This window comes from Choloepus didactylus, chromosome 9 (assembly GCF_015220235.1).
Source record: "Choloepus didactylus isolate mChoDid1 chromosome 9, mChoDid1.pri, whole genome shotgun sequence".
NCBI classification, from domain to species: domain Eukaryota; kingdom Metazoa; phylum Chordata; class Mammalia; order Pilosa; family Megalonychidae; genus Choloepus; species Choloepus didactylus.
Genome location: NC_051315.1, coordinates 23,805,107 through 23,825,331, shown reverse-complemented (window position 1 = coordinate 23,825,331; position 20,225 = coordinate 23,805,107). Strand labels below are relative to the sequence as shown.

At 42.6% G+C, this 20,225-nt stretch overlaps 1 protein-coding gene across 2 annotated transcripts in view; it reads left to right on the top strand.

Annotated features, from left to right (window-relative positions):
• LCT (lactase) overlaps positions 1-20,225 on the top strand; it is a 53,986-nt gene that overhangs the window by 26,213 nt on the left and 7,548 nt on the right. For both annotated transcript variants that reach the window (XM_037850157.1, XM_037850158.1), the window contains exons 7-14: positions 298-943; positions 2,672-4,210; positions 4,909-5,177; positions 5,763-6,053; positions 8,517-8,715; positions 10,421-10,623; positions 12,568-12,677; positions 14,988-15,122. In XM_037850157.1, coding sequence (XP_037706085.1) covers positions 298-943; positions 2,672-4,210; positions 4,909-5,177; positions 5,763-6,053; positions 8,517-8,715; positions 10,421-10,623; positions 12,568-12,677; positions 14,988-15,122 — 3,392 coding nt within the window. The remainder of the gene's footprint in view (positions 1-297; positions 944-2,671; positions 4,211-4,908; positions 5,178-5,762; positions 6,054-8,516; positions 8,716-10,420; positions 10,624-12,567; positions 12,678-14,987; positions 15,123-20,225) is intronic.

The following is a 20,225-nucleotide window of genomic DNA, read 5'->3' as shown; positions in this document are numbered from 1 at the left end:
CCTTTTTTGTCAGGAAGATGTTCTCAATCCCAAGATGCCGGGTCTAGATTCATCCCTGGGAGTCATATCCTGTGTTGCCAGGGAGAGTTACACCCCTGGGAGTCACATCCCATGTAGAGAGGAGGGCAGTGAGTTCATATATTCATATATGTTAAATAACATTCAACATAAAACCAAGGAGTCCGGAGTTGGCTTGGCTGTTGACTTTTTATTGATGTTCTTGTTGACTTGTTCATGTTATTCATGTTGTCATTGTTGTTACTAAGCACTATTATTTCCTTCTTTCTTCCTCTCAAGGTAGCTCACTTGGTCCTCAAGGCTCACGCCAGAGCTTGGCACCACTACAACAGCCACCATCGTGCACAGCAGCAGGGGCGCGTGGGCATTGTGCTGAACTCCGACTGGGCAGAACCCCTGTCCCCAGAGAGGCCCGAGGACCTGAGAGCCTCTGAGCGCTTCTTGCACTTCATGCTGGGTTGGTTTGCACACCCCATCTTTGTGGATGGGGATTACCCAGAAGCCCTGAGGGCCCAGATTCAACAGATGAACAAACAGTGCCCTGGCCCTGTGGCCCAACTCCCTGAATTCACTGAGACAGAGAAGAAGCTTCTGAAAGACTCAGCAGACTTTCTGGGTCTGTCCCATTACACCTCCCGCCTTATCAGTGAGGCCCAGCAAGACACCTGCCACCCCAGCTATGATACCATCGGAGGCTTCTCCCAACACATGGACCCTGCATGGCCTCACACCTCATCCCCTTGGATCCGGGTGGTACCCTGGGGTATAAGGAGGCTGTTGCAGTTTGTAACCTTGGAATACGCAAGAGGAAAAGTTCCAATCTACCTGGCTGGGAATGGCATGCCCATTGGAGAAGGTGAAAATCTCCTTGATGACTCTTTGAGAGTAGACTACTTCAATCAATATATCAACGAAGTGCTTAAGGGTAAGAATGAGAGATGTGCTGGTGACTGGAAGGTGGGTAGTGCATTTCCTCCAAGCCTTCAGTGTTGCTTCATGGCTCAAAGACATTCTCTCAAGAAAATGAAGCAAAAAGTTGTATTGGTGGAACTAGCAAAAGTCCCTCACATCAGCTCCGAACTCTCTCTTCCAAAGGCCTCACATCTTTGCCCCTATGTTCTTGTTCCCTAGAAAGCTTCCCTTCTACCTTCTGCCCATCTAAGTCCTACCCATTCATCAGGGCTCATCATCATTTAATTCATTTATTTAATAATTATTTATTGAGTACCTTTTACGTGCCAGAAATTGTACAAGGCAATAAGGGTACCATATTGAACAAATATTGCCCTTTCCCATAGGGAACTCAGATTCTACAGAGGGACACAGAAAATTACAATGTAGTGTGAAAAGAGCTTTACAGGATGGCATGAGGACACTTCAGATGAGGCTTGAACTATAAAATTTTCCCTCATTCCTTCAACCACTTTGATCTCTATCTCCTTTAACTGGCCATGAAATCTACATTCCAGTCTCATTCTTACCTAACATACTGTTTCATATGTCTTTTTATTCCAAGTAAAAAGATGGCAAATAGGTTTCATCTCACATGTCAGTCCTAATCAATTGATAGTAGCTAGTTATAGTCATATGCCTAGAGGGCTGTGTTGAGAGAGTTTCAAGGTATTGTCTAAATTCAGAAAGAAAGAGTTGATTTAATACCTACAAGGACACTGAAGTAAGGAATGAAGACCCATGGCCTACATATTCACCATGCCTGTTTGTGCGGTCAGAGACCCTCTGTTATACTTCTGTTGTACTCTCCTTAGCACTGAGGTTACAATTCTCTAAATTCATAATCTTCAGAACCCTTTAAGACTTTATCTCCTGTGATCCTTGAAACAGCCGTATGCAGGTAGAAGCAGGTATTACCCTCATTGGACAACTGAGAACTCTGATGCTCTGAGAGTTTAAGTGATGCATCCAAACAGCCAGTGAGTGGAACCAGGGTTCAGTGCTTCATTCTGCCTACTAAGCTAAGAAGCTTTGATTTATCTCTGAGTCTCCAGGTAGCATGGGTATGGGGCAAAGTAAGTGTTTAATACGTAATTTATTGAGTGATTGAGCAACTTTCCATACCTTTTATACAATTAATATGTTTGTTGAAAGGCTGTATTGTCTAATAAAAGCCAGGCTTAACACTTTGCTGGCTCCAAATTGGAGCCCCTAGCTATTGCCATGCTTTGGCCCTGGTTTTTGGTTGATTCTCTAGATTGTGGTTTGGGAAACTACATGAGTCTAAGAATACATTTCTTTAGGCTTTATTTCTCTTTTTAAACATGGAATGTGTGATCATTTTGTGACAGTATTACTAAATGTAAACAAGGAGGTAAAAAGTGTATTTTTAAAAAGTTAAATAGCATATATTCATCATAAAACCAAGGAGTTCTGATGCTATCAGATGAAACACATTTTCTCTTTTTCGTTTTAAGACAAGGATGCTCCTTTGGATTGAAATTTATGGCCTTGGAAGTGGTTTGATGATTTGGGGATCTTATGGATGTTCCTTTTATTCATTCTGAGGGGGAAAAAAGACTTACCTTTTTTTTGGTTAGCCCAAGTCACCTCCCAAACTTTCAAGTCAAAGGAAAACTTGAAAAGCAACCACAGTAATAGAGACTTTAAAATAATTCTGAGTTTTTTTTTTCCTTCACAGCTATCAAGGAGGACTTAGTGGATGTTCGTTCTTATGTTGCTCGTTCCCTCATTGACGGCTTTGAAGGTCCCTCTGGTTACAGTCAGAGGTTTGGGCTGTACCATGTCAACTTTGATGACAGCAGCAAGCCAAGGACTCCCAGGAAATCTGCCTACTTTTTCACCAGCATCATTGAAAAGAATGGTTTCCTCACCAAGGTAGTAAATAGACTGCCACAAAACTTCCCCTCCAAAATTAAAACCTTCACATATTCTTCTGAGGTCCCCTCCAAGGCAAAAGTAGTTTGGGAAAAGTTCTCTAACCAACCTAAGTTTGAAAGAGATTTGTTCTACCATGGCACGTTCTGGGATGACTTTCTGTGGGGTGTGTCCTCGTCAGCCTATCAGATTGAAGGAGCTTGGGATACTGATGGCAAAGGCCCCAGCATTTGGGATAACTTTACCCACACACCAGGGAACACTGTGAAAGACAATGCCACAGGAGACATAGCCTGTGACAGCTACAACAGATTGGATGCCGATCTGAATATGCTTCGAGCTCTGAAAGTGAAAGCCTATCGCTTCTCTATCTCCTGGTCCCGGATTTTCCCAACTGGGAGAAACAGTTCTATCAACAGCCATGGTGTTGATTATTACAACAAGCTGATCGATGGCTTGGTGGCAAGCAACATCTCTCCCATGGTGACTCTGTTTCACGGGGACCTGCCCCAAGCCCTGCAGGATATTGGAGGCTGGGATAATCCTTCCTTGATCGAGTTGTTTGACAGCTATGCGGACTTTTGTTTCCAGACCTTTGGTGACAGAGTTAAGTTCTGGATGACATTTAATGAGCCCATGTACCAAGCATGGCTGGGTTATGGCTCAGGGGCTTTTCCCCCAAATGTGAAGGACCCAGGCTGGGCACCTTACAAGATTGGCCATGCAGTCATCAAAGCTCATGCCAGAGTCTATCACACATATGATGAGAAATACCGGCAGAAGCAGCAGGGGGTAATTTCATTGAGCCTTAGTGCACACTGGGCAGAGCCCAAGTCTCCTGGGATCCCAAGAGATGTGGAAGCGGCTGACCGAATGTTGCAGTTCTCCCTGGGCTGGTTTGCCCACCCCATTTTCAGAAACGGAGACTATCCGGATGCCATGAAGTGGAAAGTGGGGAACAGGAGTGAACTACAGCATTTACCTGCTTCCCGCCTGCCAAGCTTCACTGAAGAAGAGAAGAGGTACATTAGGGCTACGGCTGATGTCTTCTGCCTCAACACCTATTCTTCCAGAATCGTGAGGCATAAAACACCCAGGCTAAACCCTCCTTCCTACGAATATGACATGGAGATGTCTGAGGAAGAGGACTCTTCGTGGCCTTCTACAGCCTTGGACAGAGCTGTACCCTGGGGGATGCGAAGACTGCTGAACTGGATCAAAGAAGAGTATGGCGATGTCCCCATTTACATAACTGAAAATGGAGTGGGGCTGACAAATCCCAAAATGGAGGACACTGATAGAATATTTTACCACAAAACCTACATCAATGAAGCTTTGAAAGGTAAGTGAAGGTTCATACCCCCTTATAAAATTTTCAAATGTCATCTGCCTAAAGCATTTTGCAGAGTGGTTTGCAAACCATCAACAAGTCTCTCTCCTGTGCCCTAAATACAAAATTCTTTACCTGTTTTGGTGTTATATATCCCTTTGAGAAGCTGAAAAAAACCTATGGTCATCTCTTTAGAGAAAAGCACAAATGTTTATACACAGTCCCCACAAGACTTTTTTGTCCAGGAAAGATTTATTGATCAACTACTATGTAACAGGCTCTATTTTGGTGCTGGAGATACAGTAGTGAATAAAACATAAATTTCAGCCCTAATTGAGCTTATATTCTGATGGGTTCTGTGGACCCCAGAGCAAGAAACTCTTCTCTGATACACACTACTGTGAGTAACTTCCAAAGTGTGAAGATGGGCCAAGATTCTTGGTGTTGAGACATGTCCCTTTATGCCAACAAAATAATTTGATTTGGTAAAGATCAGTCATTAATTCTTGCCGTGGAGTCATTGGTGTCAACAAAAAGAAAGATAATAGCGATGGTCTGTTTATCAATCATAGCATACATTGCTTGTATGCAGAAATTAATGGGTTTGAAATATTTTCTTGAGTTGAGGAGCCAGCAGCTGGCTGGGCTTTGTGGAGATCCTGCCTCAAGGGGTAAGTCTCTCCTCTTTGCTCCCTCTGGAATGTTCCCAGCCTACAGGCTCGACGGTGTAGACCTTCGGGGATATGTGGCATGGTCTCTGATGGACAGCTTTGAGTGGCTGAATGGCTACACAGTCAAGTTTGGACTGTACCACGTTGATTTCAATGACTTGAGTAGACCTCGAACAGCAAGAGCCTCTGCCACATACTACACAGAGATCATTACCAACAATGGCATGCCACTGCCCAAGGAAGATGAATTTCTGTATGGACAATTTCCCGAGGGTTTCATCTGGAGTGCAGCTTCTGCTGCATATCAGGTGAGGAGTTCTATGCAATTCAGCAAACATGTATTTATATCTACTGTGTTTCAGTCTCTAGGCTAGGACAGGAAGCACAGGGGATTAAGCCAAGCTCGCCCACTCCCCCCTCATTGGCTACTGGGAGGACAGGTGCATGAAGCAAGGATTTCATTAGACCTTGATTGCCCTGTGGGAGGGTGAGTGCAGGGTGCTATGGGGGAATCTGATGTCACTGGGTTACAATTGAGGGTTGGAGTGTTGTTCATTCAAAACTTCACTGAATACCCATCATTCTCTGGGCACTGCTGCACTAATGACTGGGACACCAAAATGAAAGATGCAATGCCTGGACCTCACAGTCTGTGGGAAGCCAGGCAACAAGCAGACAATTGCTCATCACAGTGTGATGGTGCCATGTGTGTTCAGAAGGTATGTACATAAAGCTGTGGAAGTTCAGAAGTCAGAGGTGGTCAGAGAGGGCTCTCAGAGAAGGTGATGCTGACTTATGTCCTGACTTGGGACTCACCTGCTGAGAGGAAGGCTAAGGAACCTGTAAGTGGCTTGGCCGAATGACTTAATTAGCCCATGTTTTGTTTTCTTGAGATCGAAGGTGCATGGAGAGCAGACGGCAAGGGACTCAGTATTTGGGACACGTTTTCCCACACACCACTGAAGATTGAGAATGATGACACTGGAGACGTGGCCTGTGACAGTTACCACAAGATTGCTGAGGATCTGGTAGCTCTACAGAACCTGGCTGTGTCCCACTATCGCTTTTCTGTCTCCTGGTCTCGCATCCTCCCTGATGGAACTACAAAGTACATCAGTGAAGCAGGCTTGACTTACTATGTGCGGCTCATCGACGCCCTGCTGGCTGCTAACATCAAGCCCCAGGTGAGGGTGGGCCATGGCATGGATTAGTCAGGCCCACGTGAGGAAAACCAACTGGGCTAGGGGCCACTCTTAGTGTGTAAACAGAATGCTGTTTCTAAATTGGAAGTTTTGAATTGACGATACATTCACATGGTTCAGAATTCAAAAAGCATTAAAGGGTCTTCAGAGAAAAGTTTCCTTCCCATCCATGACCCCAAGTCATCCAGTTACCCTCCCTACAGGCAACTAAGCTTGCTAGTTTCTTGTGTATACTGCTTTTGCATATTTAAGTAAACAGATGTGTTTATGTCTGTGTGTATGTGTTTATGTGTATATGTGTATATATTCCCTTTCCCCCTCTTTTTTCATAATTGTATCATACCATGCATACTATTTGGTACTTGCTTTTATTTAATAATATTTCTTACAGATCTTTCCATATTGGTACATAGTTGCCTCATTCTTTCTTCCTTCCTTTTTTTTTTTTTTTAACAGTTATATGGAACTCTGTTTTTACCATACATCTTTAATTAATTCCCTGTTGATGGACATTTAGGATATTTCCACTCTTTTACTATTTAACCAATACAGTAAATTTGCTAGATTATATCAAATTATTATTGTTTATATGATATATGCTATAATGATATCAACTATATTTTATCATTGTTGTTATCATTATTATTATTGAAGATAACGTTTATTGATTGTCTACCATGGACCAGGCACTGTGCTAACCCTGTATAGGCATTGTGTAATTTTTCTCACAATAACCCTATGAGGTGTTCCCTATGAGTACTTTTTTTTAAAGTAATAGCTTTATTGAAATATAATTCATATATCATACAATTCATCCTTTTAAAGTGTATAATTCTATGGGTTTTAGTATATTCAAAAAGTTGTGCAACCATCACCACAATCCAAATTTAGAATGTTTTTGTCACCCCCAAAAAAACCCTGTACCCATTAGCAGCCTCTCCCCATTTCCTCCCCTCAACTCCTCCCCTCCCAGCCCTAGGGCAACCACTAATCTACTTTTTCTCTCTACAGATTTGCCTATTCTGGGCATTATTTAACCAATACTACACTGAGAGCTATAGATATACATTTCATGTGTGTGAAAGTTTATCTGTAGGGTACAGTCCTAGGAGCAGAATTTCTGGGTAAAAGTGCATGTGTTTTTAAGCCATAAATTATTGTGAACAGTGGTATAGAAACTCATGTGTGGGCTTAATTTTTCTGTCACCCAAATTTCATAAATTTTACCTGGGAACCCAAGAACACATTTCCTTTTCCCCTGGGCCATTTATAATAAAGCACTGAAAATTATTCGTTTCCTCTGCCATAGTAAATGGAGATTATGTACGTCAACCAAAGCATAACCCCCACATTACAACCTCCCACTTTCTCTGCCTCCCCCCCCCCCCAAACATAGCTTTTCCAAATAAAAGTACTATCTCCTCTCACTGATAATACTGGCATGAACAAATCAACCCATGCAACGTTTATTGTGATGATCTCTGTGAGTGACGGGGGAGAGAACAGCAGAATTGTCTTCCAGTACCTCACGGAGTATGTGGGCAGTGAGATTCATCACAGAACAACATCAGAGAGCTCACACCTCAGGGCCAAACGTTGTAGAGCTGGAAGGCCCTGACACAACGGAGAAGAAAGATGCTGTGGCCAGGGAAAGCTTTCGGAGGGTGTGGGTCTTGAACAAAGAGAAGTATTTGGATGGGTGGGGAGGCAGGGGAAGGGCATTTCAGGCAAAGGGAACGTCTTGGGCCTGAGCTGAAGATTTTAGTGGCCCAGGCAGGGCTCAGGACAGTGGAGAGCCCGGCTTGGCGAGGTGGGCTCTGTCGGGGTCGTGTGAGGGAAGGCCAGGAGAGAAGAAAGGCCACCACGTGGATGCAGCCAGAGGAGACCCCTTCACAAAAGATGCGTTTCCCTGTGCCACAGGAAAGAACTCCAGCCACATTTGGTGATGCCCTTTGGAGTGTCCCTTTACAGGTTTCTGCCCTGGGATTCTCAGACCTTCAGACTTTCTGTGCATTTTATCCAGGAGGTTCTAAAGTACTAACCTTTCCAGTCCCTGACTATAGCCATCACGTACTGAAGATCTCCTAGGATGTTGCCCACTTTTCCTGTGTTCTCATGTGATTTGGGTCTCACAATGATTCTATGAGATGGCGGTGTTAGTGCTAGGCCCAAGGTCACTCAGCCGGCAAGGAACAGCCGGATCCAAACCCAGGCTGTTCTGATCCTGAGTGTGATTCTCTCACCCTTCAGAGCTGCTGCTCTTCCCCTCTCCCCAAAGACAAAACATCTCTGAGCCTTTTTTGTGTTAATTCATTCTCAGATTTAGCAGTATACCTTTAAGTTGGCTTTTCTAATGTCAATGGCATCCCAAGGAAAGACATTTCCTAAGGGAGGCCAGTCCTGGAAAGCAAGATTGATGGATCTGCTGATCTGGCTTTTTCACAGGTGACCATTTACCACTGGGACCTGCCCCAGGCGCTGCAGGATGTTGGAGGCTGGGAGAATGAAACCATTGTCCAGCGGTTCAAAGAGTATGCAAATGTGCTCTTCCAGAGGCTAGGAGACAAGGTGAAGTTCTGGATCACACTGAATGAGCCCTTTGTCATTGCTACCCAGGGCTATGGCTACGGTACAGCAGCTCCAGGTAAAGGGCCCAGGTTTGACTTGTCAGCTCTTTAGTGTGCGGCTTTCTTAGAGCCATGCAGGTATGAAATCTGGGTGGCAGCGTCAAGAAAGCCCCTCCTCAGAAACCCTACTCCTGCACATCCAAGGCCACTTGAGGTTTTCTCTTCTGACACCACTTTTGGCAAACATGAACTTCACATACCAATACCTCAAACTGGCCTTAAGTTTTGCTCTCTGACTCTTACCTGCCTCAGATGGGAAGCTCCTTGAGATCAGGGGCAGGGGCTAGTAGACGTGGGAAAGGACATTTATCAGGTTGCATAGGTCCACAGTCTGTTCTCTGCAATTCCAAACTCCAGAAGGTTCTGATAATTTGGCTGACCTAAGCTCGTCGAATAATAATGAAACCTGACTTGAACCAACATGAGGTTATTTATGGTCTTTGTCGTAGTTTGCAAGGGCTGCTGTGACAAATGCTATGGATTGGTTGGCTTACTGCTGTGACAAATGCTATGGATTGGTTGGCTTAAACAGCAGGAATATCGGCTATCAGTTTGGTAGCTAGAAATCCAAAATGTGCTTTTTCCAGAATGTGTAGCATTCTGGTGGTGGCTTGCTGGCAGTTCTCTGTCACATGTTCTATTTTCGTGTCCAAGTTTCCTTTGCTTATAAGGACTCTGGTCATATTAAATTAAGGGCTGCCTGATTCAGTTTGGCCTCATCTAAATCGTGTCTTCAAAAATCTGTTTACAAATAAGTCCATACCCACAGGGCCAGGGGTTAGGACTTGAACATATCTTTTAGGGGGACATGATTCAATCTGTCACAGTCTATCCCATTTTATGTGACTGATTTTTAAGTTCTGCTGTAGAGATATTAGCATGCTTATTTATGCAGAGCTAACCTGAGCCTGCTGGGTGTTATACAATGTGTAACATATATTATATGCAACTTATTCCTTTTCCAAAATATAAAAAAAATTTAATTCCAAAACACATGTGACCCTAAGTGTTTTGAATAAGGGATTGTGGACCTGTTCTTGCCTCTTGAGAATCGTCCATTTTTTCCATCCATTTTCCAGTTCTGGGCTTATAAGCATACATTTATATTTATCTGTGTGATTCTTTGGAAGTACATGTAAATGCTAAAAAGAGCCATGGGGGGATCTCATTATCAGATGTATCTCCCTTTGATACTAGGTTGGCATTTTGGTTTGCCATCCCTTCAACACGCAAAAGGGGATCTTTCTTATAACATTTGCTCCCAAGAAATCTCTTGAGTCAGCCACTAGCATCAGCTGTATCTCAAACCCTAATTTCACAATGGGCTCCCAAAGAGCTCCAGGATGTCAGCTTCTGAGGCACATACTGTTCTGGGTACTTTGTAAACATATGAGCTACTCTTCTGGGACAGGAGTAACAGAAACCAACATTCATGAAGTGCCTTCTCTCTACCAGACATAGTGCCAGGTGCTTCACATATGCTGTTCATTTCCTTCTGACAAGAACTTTGTACTGCCCATTTTACTGAGGAAGAAACTGAAAGGCTGAATTACTCAAGTTCCGTAGCCAGCCTATAAGAGGTAGAGTCAGGATTTGAATTCTAGTCTTCTTAACTCCAAAATCTATACCATTTCTCCCAAACGTACAGCAGACATCTGTAGGCAAGGAGTAACACTCGTGGCCCCATTCTTCCTCCACTGACATCCACGTGTATGTTTCCAGGAATCTCCTTTAGGCCCGGCACTGCGCCCTACACTGTTGGCCACAACCTAATAAAGGCACACGCTGAGGCCTGGCATCTGTACAACGATGTGTACCGTGCCAGTCAAGGTGGGGTGATTTCCATCACCATCAGCAGCGACTGGGCTGAGCCCAGAGACCCCTCCAACCAGGAGGATGTGGAGGCAGCCAGGAGATACGTGCAGGTCTGTTTTCCCCTGTGGGCACTATTACTCTTGCCCGTTTCCCCTTCCTATCATGAGTTAATGCAAATAGAATTAGAGGGTGAATCAAAGATTTAGGATCTAGGTCCAATTTTGTTTTTACTTGATTCTCTGAGCTTGGAAAAATAACTTTTTGTTCATGTTTCTCTTTATGAAATGGAAATGCCCTATCCACCTCACAAGTTTGTTGTGATGAAAACAATAAGTTCTTTGGGAGTTGTTTTTTTTTAAAGTCTTAAAAAAATTATTTGTACTTGTAAGCCTTAACATTGGTTTCAAGGTAATTAATAGAAAGAAATTCATCTCTTCAATTTCTGTGGTTTTACTATAGTAAAATAATGTCCTTTTTCACCTGTAGGTGTTGTCATCTAATTTTATTTACTCCAGCCTAAGAATTCCTTAAATTTGGGGCCTCAAGTTCTGTGAAACTCATTAGTTTTAGCTCTTACTTTTCAGTTCTGTGACTTTAACATAAGGACATGCACATTTTGTCCAGGAATTTTGCCCACTGCTACTCCCTAGGCAGAAGAGACACTGGTAAACAGGTGCCAAGAGGCCCACTCTTATTTCAATCTGAGCCTCTCTGACAAGAGGAGAGAGGGAGGAGAAGAGCCCTTGGTCATGGCATTGCTTTTCCCTGGCTATGCTAGTGTCTCTAAAGAGTTTAGAAGGCACCCTCCACACCACCCATTTTTTTTTTTAAATATCAGGAAAGAAAGGGTAGCATCTCTCTCTCTCTGTCTCTCCAGGCAGGCTCCCACTTTGGGCTCTGTGGAGGAGCCTGGCAGATTGTGGCACTTGACTCTCTTGGGGAGACTTGGTTTGCCAAACTCTTTTGAAGAGAGCTTGACAGAGGTGGTCAAATTAGTAAATGCAAAACAAGAGCCTAATTTTCCAGTTTGCTAGCCAGCTGGGAAAAAGAATTGGTGCCAAAAAAAAAAATGCATCTGTCCTTTCAGACTCAAAGGATGTAATCTGGTGAATTAAAGCAATAATTTGTTTTACTGGAATCATACTACCAAACCCCAGGAAACGTTAGGCTGTAGTATCATTAGACTGAGGCACTTAAGAACTGAAAGTGCATCCCAGGATGATGATAGACATATCCCCTATTAAAATCAGCTTCTGTGAAAAAATCTCGTTTGTTACCTTAGAGTGCATTTGAGCCTCTTTTATATCAGGATATGTGCATTTCAAGGCCTATCTCTGACTGTGGAATGGAAGGCTACCCCTACCCCACATTTCAGGCATTAGCTGTGGGTGAAGGGGGGGGTATGGAGAGACAAAGAAGCCTCTCAGGAACCCCAGCACAGAGCATTTAAGGGGGCCATGTATTTTACATATGGGTAAGGATGACCTAGACCTTACTAAAGAAAACAGGTTGAAAAGCCTCATGAATCCAAAGCCCATGAAGAATTATCTTTAGGGCCATGAAGCCAAAGCCCATGAAGAATTATCCTTTGCCTGGACATCGTTGCTTGCTACTTAGTTCTCCCCAGAATGTTCTGGTTGACGCTTCAGCACTTTGAACAGGAAGGACCAGGATGTTGCTTCAAAAAAGTCTCTGCTGGCCATTGCTCTGTGGAAAGAGGGGAATCATGGGCCTGAAGGCTCATGGCCTGGCTTCTTCTTCTGCAGAACACACCAGGGCCAGCACTCAGTTCAGTTCATCTCACCCCAAGATGGATTTACTAGGAACATGACCCTGCCCTCAGTGAGTTTGCAGTTAAGGAAACAAACACAGATGAAAAAAACTGGGATTTAAGCTGCAGCGTGCAAACAACTGCAGAAAAATGAGAGCGGAACTTTGGGGTTGGGGAGAAAGCGGGCCCTGTAAGATCAGGGACTTCTGAGCAGGAATGTTGCTGTGTCTTGGTCCGCCTACCTGCTAACTGAGGCTGACTGTTCCCCCACCCCTACCCACAGTTTATGGGAGGCTGGTTTGCACATCCTATTTTCAAGAATGGAGATTATCATGAGGTGATGAAGACACGGATCCATGACAGGAGCTTTGCTGCAGGTCTCAGCAAATCTCGGTAAGATCCTGGTGCCTACACTCAGCCAGGAGGGTCAGAGGTCTGGTCTGTGGTACCAAGCTAAGGCTGCTGGGTAGGCAGTACAATGGGTAGGCGTCTTAGGCAAGTCACTTTATCTCAGAGATTCCTTGCTCCCTTGGAAGATTAAACATGATCGTGTGTGTAAAGCTCTTAGCCCAAGACCTCACACTGCTCTGTGCTTCACAAAGGCAGTTGCTATTAAGTTGTTATTCTTCAGAACATCCAGGAACTCTGTCTCAAGGGCACCCACCTCTAAGCAACTTTGCTAAGCAACTCTGAGGACAAATTTGCCATCATCCTATGAGTCAGTGTGGATGGCAATGGGTCATTTCCAGGCATGTGCTTTTAATCATTTGGCCAGTAGGAAGTGATGGTTTGCACCGATGCATCCCATCTTCCTGGCCCCATCCCTCTTGTCAAGAAAGTAGTAGCGTCAATAACATTTATCAGTTTCTTATTGAAACTTTTATTCCTGTTTTCAATATGAGTAAACTGATGTGGAGGTGCAAAGCTTCGGGCAGGTCCCTCAGCTATTAAGTGATAGGGACTTGAAACCAGGCATTCTAACTTGAGGGCCCACACTAAGTTTAAGTCATATAGCTAGGATTAGAGGTGTGATGTGTGGAAGGGGACAGAGTGATAGCCACTGGCCTTATGGGAACATACCCCCAACTCTAAGGTAACTCAAGTGACCATTAACAGTGGAGAATAAAAGGTACTCAGAAGGCATGAATTCCTAATAGTCTGAGACTTTCCCCTAAATGCCCCCATATAGCCCAGCTATGAGGATTGAATAATGGATCCCAACCTTACAACACACATCCTGGCCTGATTGGGGCAAGTCCTGATCTGCCAACTCGGGTCTCTAATAAGCAAGCAAACATTCCAGAACATTGACACACGTTTACTACAAGTCGACCATGTGGCCAGGTTAGGGCCTGGCCCTGTGGGGTCCCCATAAGGAGAGGATACCAAGTCTAACTCCTGAAGGAACTGACCAGCTGGGAAGACAATAACCCTCAGTAGTCCATGGAATGTTATTCTCCAATTTCTTCAGTGCAAAGACAACTCAGAAGAAGAGATTAGGGTGGGCTGGGTAGACCCAGGAGACTTCATGAATAGGCAGAACATCAGTGATCTGGGCCATCCAAGGTGAAGGGGCATGAGCAAAGGCCTAGAGGTAGAAATGAGTATGGTGCATGCAGATGAGTGTGGGAAGACTGGCGAGATGTCGGTGAAGGGAGCCTGCTGAGAAACGGGACAAAGGAAAAATCAGGGCAAGGGTACATTGTGGAGGGTCCTGAGGCCAGGCAAACATATTTCATCTTAGTTTCACAGCCCTTGAAGAGTCCCTGCTGGCTCTTTAGCAAGGAGTGAGGAGCATATGTACTAGGCTTGAGTTTTCTCCCAGTATTTTACAAACCCCAGGGAGGGAAGGCTTTGATTCCCTCAAGTTAATGGTAGTAGAAAGCAAAGGATCAAGATGAAGCCATCTCTAGGCAGGGCGACACCAGAGGCAATTAGGGTCTCCATCCTTCCTACTCAGCTTTCACATGTGGTCAGGGTTTGGCTGAAGCCAACCTAGCAGTGCTGCGCACAGGTTCATGTTGATCAAATTGTACAGAACAGTCTCCGAAATGAGAGAAAATACCTGAGAAAATGCTCTGCCTACAAGGCAAAAAACCAAAGTGCAACAAAATCATGTAAGCAGAGAAGTCCAAACCTCAAAAAGTTCTGTATATTTTATTTGTAAAAGAATTTCCCACACTAATAAGGATAGATTTTGGAGAAAAGAGGCACACCTAAACAAACAACAGCCACAAAACAGTGGCTTGTAACAGAATATGGAAAATCAAATGATAAAAGATATAACCTTGTGAACATAAAGGAATAGTCTCAGGGTATTTCCCTCAGATATGTATATGCATACTTGTATTTGTTAATGTTTGAAGGAAATAAAAATAACATGCTTGCACACGTGCACACGCGTGTGTGTGTGTGTAGTCCTGAAGGGGAAGTTTAGAAAAGGGTAACTTGTTTCATTTTGCCAACTGGAAAAGAGGGTCTTACAACCACAGAGTGAAGTGAGGTTTACAATCCACGTAGGAGGAATCTCAAGAGAATTTTGCACCACCCAGAGGGGCCTCTCTTTGTCACTGGCCTTTGGTCCCCAGCTGTGGCCAAGCACCTGCCCTTTAGAGCGTTCCCCACACACCACCCCAGTACATTCTCGTCTCAAAGCATGATTGTTCCTGAAGCCCCATGTCCTTAATGGCTCCTTCCACCCAGGCTCCCGGAATTTACAGAGAGTGAGAAAAGGAGGATCAATGGCACCTACGACTTTTTTGGGTTCAATCACTACACCACTGTCCTGGCCTACAACCTTGACTATTCCTCTTTGATCTCCTCCTTTGATGCAGACAGGTAAGCCTGCAGACAGGTAAGCTTCACCACACGGCACCTGGATCAGCCTTGGAAAGGAAAGAAAGCTGCCCTTTTCCCAGCTCTCCCTTCAAGGCCTGCCCAGCCTCAGAGCTTTGTGCCTCATGCCTTAGATACCAGGGTTTGCATGCTGCTCACCGACTCCAGAGAGCCCAATAAAATCTCCATCAATTTGAGTGTGATACAGGGCTAGGATTTCCAAGGTGGTTCCCATTAAGACAGACATGTTTGGATTTTTTTTTAAAAAACATTTTTTATTGTGAAATATATATACAGAAAAGTGATAACTTTCAAAGTACAATTAAACAAGTAGTTATAGAGCAAATTTCAAAGAATGTTAGGGGTTACAGTTCTACGATGTCAGTTATTTCCTTCTAGGTGTTCTAATAACCTAGAGACTAATATTGGTATATATTTATATAAAGATTCAGTATTTGTAATCCTTTGTTAAATCACACCTTATCTGTTGCTACTCCTCCCTTTCATTTGTCAGTGTCAATCAGGGATATCTGGGCAGTGACCACCCTAACTTGTTCATATTGAAAAGGGGTGCTGACATTATGGGGAAGGGGGATATATGGTTGACGTTCTTGAAGAGGCTGTTGCCTCTGGGTTTGGGGACTTATCTGGCATAGGAACACTCTGAAGGATTTAAGTTTCTGAGAAGTAAACTTGGTGAATGAAATTTTTATAGAGTCTCCAAAAAGAGAACTGGGTGTACTTCAGGATTTTCAGGAACACTGTTGATTTGGGTTTGGTATACTGTGGTCATTTGGGATATCTAGCTGAAGCTTGCACAGAAGTAACCTCCAGGACAGCCTCTTGACTCTAGTTGAAATCTCAGCCACTGAAACCTTATTTTGTTACCTTTCTTTTCCCCTTTCTGGTCAAGAAGGCACTCTATATCCATCAGTGCCAGGGCCAGGCTCATTCCTGGGAGTCGTGTCCCACATTGCCAGGGAGACTCAATCCCCTGGGAGTCATGTCCTACATGGGAGGTGGGGGGTGGTAATGAGTTTATTTGCAGAGTTGGGCTTAGAAAGAGAAAGGACACATCTGAGCAACAAAAGATGTTCTCTGGAAGTGACTCTTAGTCATAATTATAGATAGGCTTAGCCTCCCTTTTACAGTCATAAGTTTCACAAGAGCAAACCCCAACATTGAGGGCCTGACTTAAAACAGGGGGTTCCTAATTTCACGTAACATATATTCTGTCCAAGATAAACAATCAGTGTCTCACATCATCTTCACTTACTTATACAATCATCAGCACTCTCAATTTTAAACAATTATCTTTTCTTCTACTTGCTTTAGGGTTTGTTTCCTGTTCATTCTACGGCTTCTTCAGTTGTTCAGTTAGGTCTTTGGTTTTAGCTCTTTCTTCCGAAATGTCTGCATTTAGGGCTATAAATTTCCCTTTCAGCACTGCCTTCGCCACATCCCGTAAGATGTCCCACTGATTGTTTAGCAGTGTGTTGTTATACCTTCATATTTTTGTGAAAGTTCTAGTTCTTTGGTGGTTATCGATTTCCAGCTGCATTTCACTGTGGTCAGAGAATGTGCTTTGAATAATTTCAATATTTTTAAATTTGTTGAGACTTGTTTTGTGCCCCACCATATGATCTATTCTGGAGAACATTCCATGCACCCTAGAGAAGAATGTGTAATTTGAGATTCAACAATTTATATACGTCTATTAAGTATAATTCATTTATCACATTGTTTACATTCTCAATTTCCTTATTGGTCCTCTGTCTAGTTCTATTTATAGAAGAAAGTAGTGTATTGAATTCTCCCATGATTATTGTCGAAACTCTATTGCTCCCTTCAGTTTTGCCAATGTTTGTCTTATGTACTGTGGAGCTCCCTGATTGGGTGATAAACATTTATGATTGTTATTTCTTCTTGGTGGATCACCCCTTTTATTAACATACAGTGTTTTTCTTTGTCTCTTTGCATTCAAAGTCAAGTCTTTTTTGTCTGATATTAGTATAGCTACCCCTGCTTTGTTTTGGCTGCAGCTTGTCTGGAATTTTTTTCCCATCCTTTCACTTTCAATTTCTTTGTGTTGCTGGGTCTAAGATGAGTCTATTGTAAACAGCATATCGATGAGTCATACTTTTTAATCGGTTCTGCCAGTCTGTATCTTTTAATTGGGAAGTTTAACTCATTCACATTCAAAGTTATTACTATAAAGGCAGTTCTTGAACCACCCATCTTATCTTTTGGTTTTTATTTGTTGAATCTATACTCCCCCCTCTGTTTTTTCCTCTAAGTTACCCTTATTAATATTCTTCAGTTCTATGCCCTTTTCCAGACCTTGCTCTCCTTTTTTTTTTCAGCTGGTGGAAAACCTGTTAGTATTTCTGCCTAGTGTGCTTAGAAAGAGAAAGGCCACATCTGAGCAACAAAGAGGTTCTCTATTGTCCCTCATTTTTTTTTTTAAATGCACTTTTATTGAGATATAGTCACACATCACACAAACCATTTGCAGTATACTATCATGGGCCACAGTATCATCACATAGTTGTGCATACATCCCCATGATCAATTATTTTAGAACATTTTCATTAGAGCGGTATATGGGAAAAAATATACCTATTGCAAACTATGGACTATAGTCGACAGTAATATTTTAATATTCTTTCATCAACAGTAACGAATGTATCAATACGATCGACCAATACTATGGGTCGATAATGGGGGGTGGGAGGGATAAGTGGTATTGGGACGATTAGGGTTTTCTTTTTTATTTTTATTTCTTTTCTGGAGTAATGAAATGTGTACTTTTTTTTTTAAATTAAATTCAAGTTTTATTGAGATATATTCACATACCATACAGTTATCCATGGTATTCAATCAGCTGTTCACAGTACCATCATATAGTTACGCATTCATCACCATATCTATTTTTGAACATTTTCCTTACACCAGAAAGAATAAGAATACAAAATAAAAGTAAAAAAAGAACCACCAAATCATCCCCCCCATCCCACCCTATTTTTCATTTAGTTTTTGTCCCCATTTTTCTACTTATCCATCCATACACTGGATAAAGGAAGTGCAATCCACATGATTTTCACAATCACGCCATCACCCCTTGTAAGCTACATTGTTATAGACTCATCTTCAAGAGTCAAGTCTACTGGGTTGGAGTTTGATAGTTTCAGATATTTACTTCTAGCTATTCCAATACATTAAAACCTAAAGAGGGTTATCTATATAGTGTGTAAGAATGTCCCCCAGAGTGACCTCTTGACTCCATTTGAAATCTCTCAGCCGAAGCTTCACTTCATCTCACATCCCCCTTTTGGTCAAGAAGGTATTCTCAATCCCGTGTTGCTGGGTTCAGACTCATCCCTGGGTGTCATATCTTGCATTGCCAGGGAGATTTACACCCCTGGGAGTCAGGTCCCACATAGGGGGCAGTATCCTCCCTCATTTTTTTTTTTTTTTTTTTCATTTTTATTGAGATTGTTCAGATACCATACAATTATCCAAAGATCCAAAGTGTACAATCACTTGCCCCTGGGTACCCTCATACAGCTGTGCATCCATCACACTTAATTTTTGTTCAATTTTTAGAAACTTTTCATTACTCCGGACAAGAAATAAAGTGAAAGATGAAAAAAAGAAAAAAAGAAAAGGAAACTCTAATCTCCACTATCCCTAACCAACCCCCCTCAATTGTTGACTCGTAGTATTGATATAGTACATTTGTTACTGTTGATGAAAAAATGTTGAAATACTAACTGTAGTATATAGTTTGTAATAGGTATATAGTTCTTCCCTATATGCCCCTCTATTATTAACTTCTAATTGTATTGTCATACATTTGTTCTGGTTCATGGGAGTGATTTCTAGTATTTGTACAGTTGATTATGGACATTGCCCACCATAGGATTCAGTTTTATACATTCCCATCTTTTGACCTCCAGCTTTCCTTCTGGTGACATATATGACTCTGAGCTTCCCCTTTCCACCTCATTCACACACCATTCGGCGCTGTTAGTTATTCTCACATCTTGCTACCAACACCCCTGTTCATTTCCAAACATTTGAGTTCATCCTAATCCAACATTTTCCTCATATTAAGCAACCACTCCCGATTCTTAAGCCTCGTCCTATATCTTGGTACCTTATATTTCATGTCTATGAGTTTACATATTATTATTAGTTCCTGTCAGTGAGACCCTGTAATAATTGTCCTAATGTGTCTGGCTTATTTCACTCAGTATATTGCCCTCGAGGTTTTGTCATCAACCCATTTTTTTTTTAATATGGTTTTGTTCACTCACCATACATTCCATCCCAAGTAAATAATCAATGGTTTTCTGCATGGTCATACATTTATGTGTTCACCACCTTCACCACTATCTATATAAGAGCATCTACATTTCTTCCACAAGGCAGGAGGGAGAGTCAAAGAAGGGAGAGAGGCAAAAGAAAGAGGAAAAAAAAGAAAATGACAGCTAGGAAGCAGCAAAAGGAAAAATAACCTTAAATCAAAGTAGAATAAAGAATCAGACAATACCACCAATGTCAAGTGTCTAACATGCCTCCCCTATCGCCCCCTCTTATCTGCATTCACCTTGGTATATCACCTTTGCTACATTAAAGGAAGCATAATACAATGATTCTATTAGTTACAGTCTCTAGTTTATGCTGATTGCATCCCTCCCCCAATGCCTCCCCATTTTTAACACCTTGCAAGGTTGACATTTGCTTGTTCTCCCTCGTAAAAGAACATATTTGTACATTTTATCACAATTGTTGAATACTCTAGATTTCACCAAGTTACACAGTCCCAGTCTTTATCTTTCCTCCTTTCTTGTGGTGTCTCACATGCTCCCCACCTTCCTCTCTCAACCGTATTCATAGTTACCTTTGTTCAGTGTACTTACATTGTTGTGCTACCATCTCCCAAAATTGTGTTCCAAACCACGCACTCCTGTCTTCTATCACCCTGTAGTGCTCCCTTTAGTATTTCCTGTAGGACAGGTGTCTTGTTCACAAAGTCTCTCATTGTCTGTTTGTCAGAAAATATTTTGAGATCTCCCTCATATTTGAAGGACAGCTTTGCTG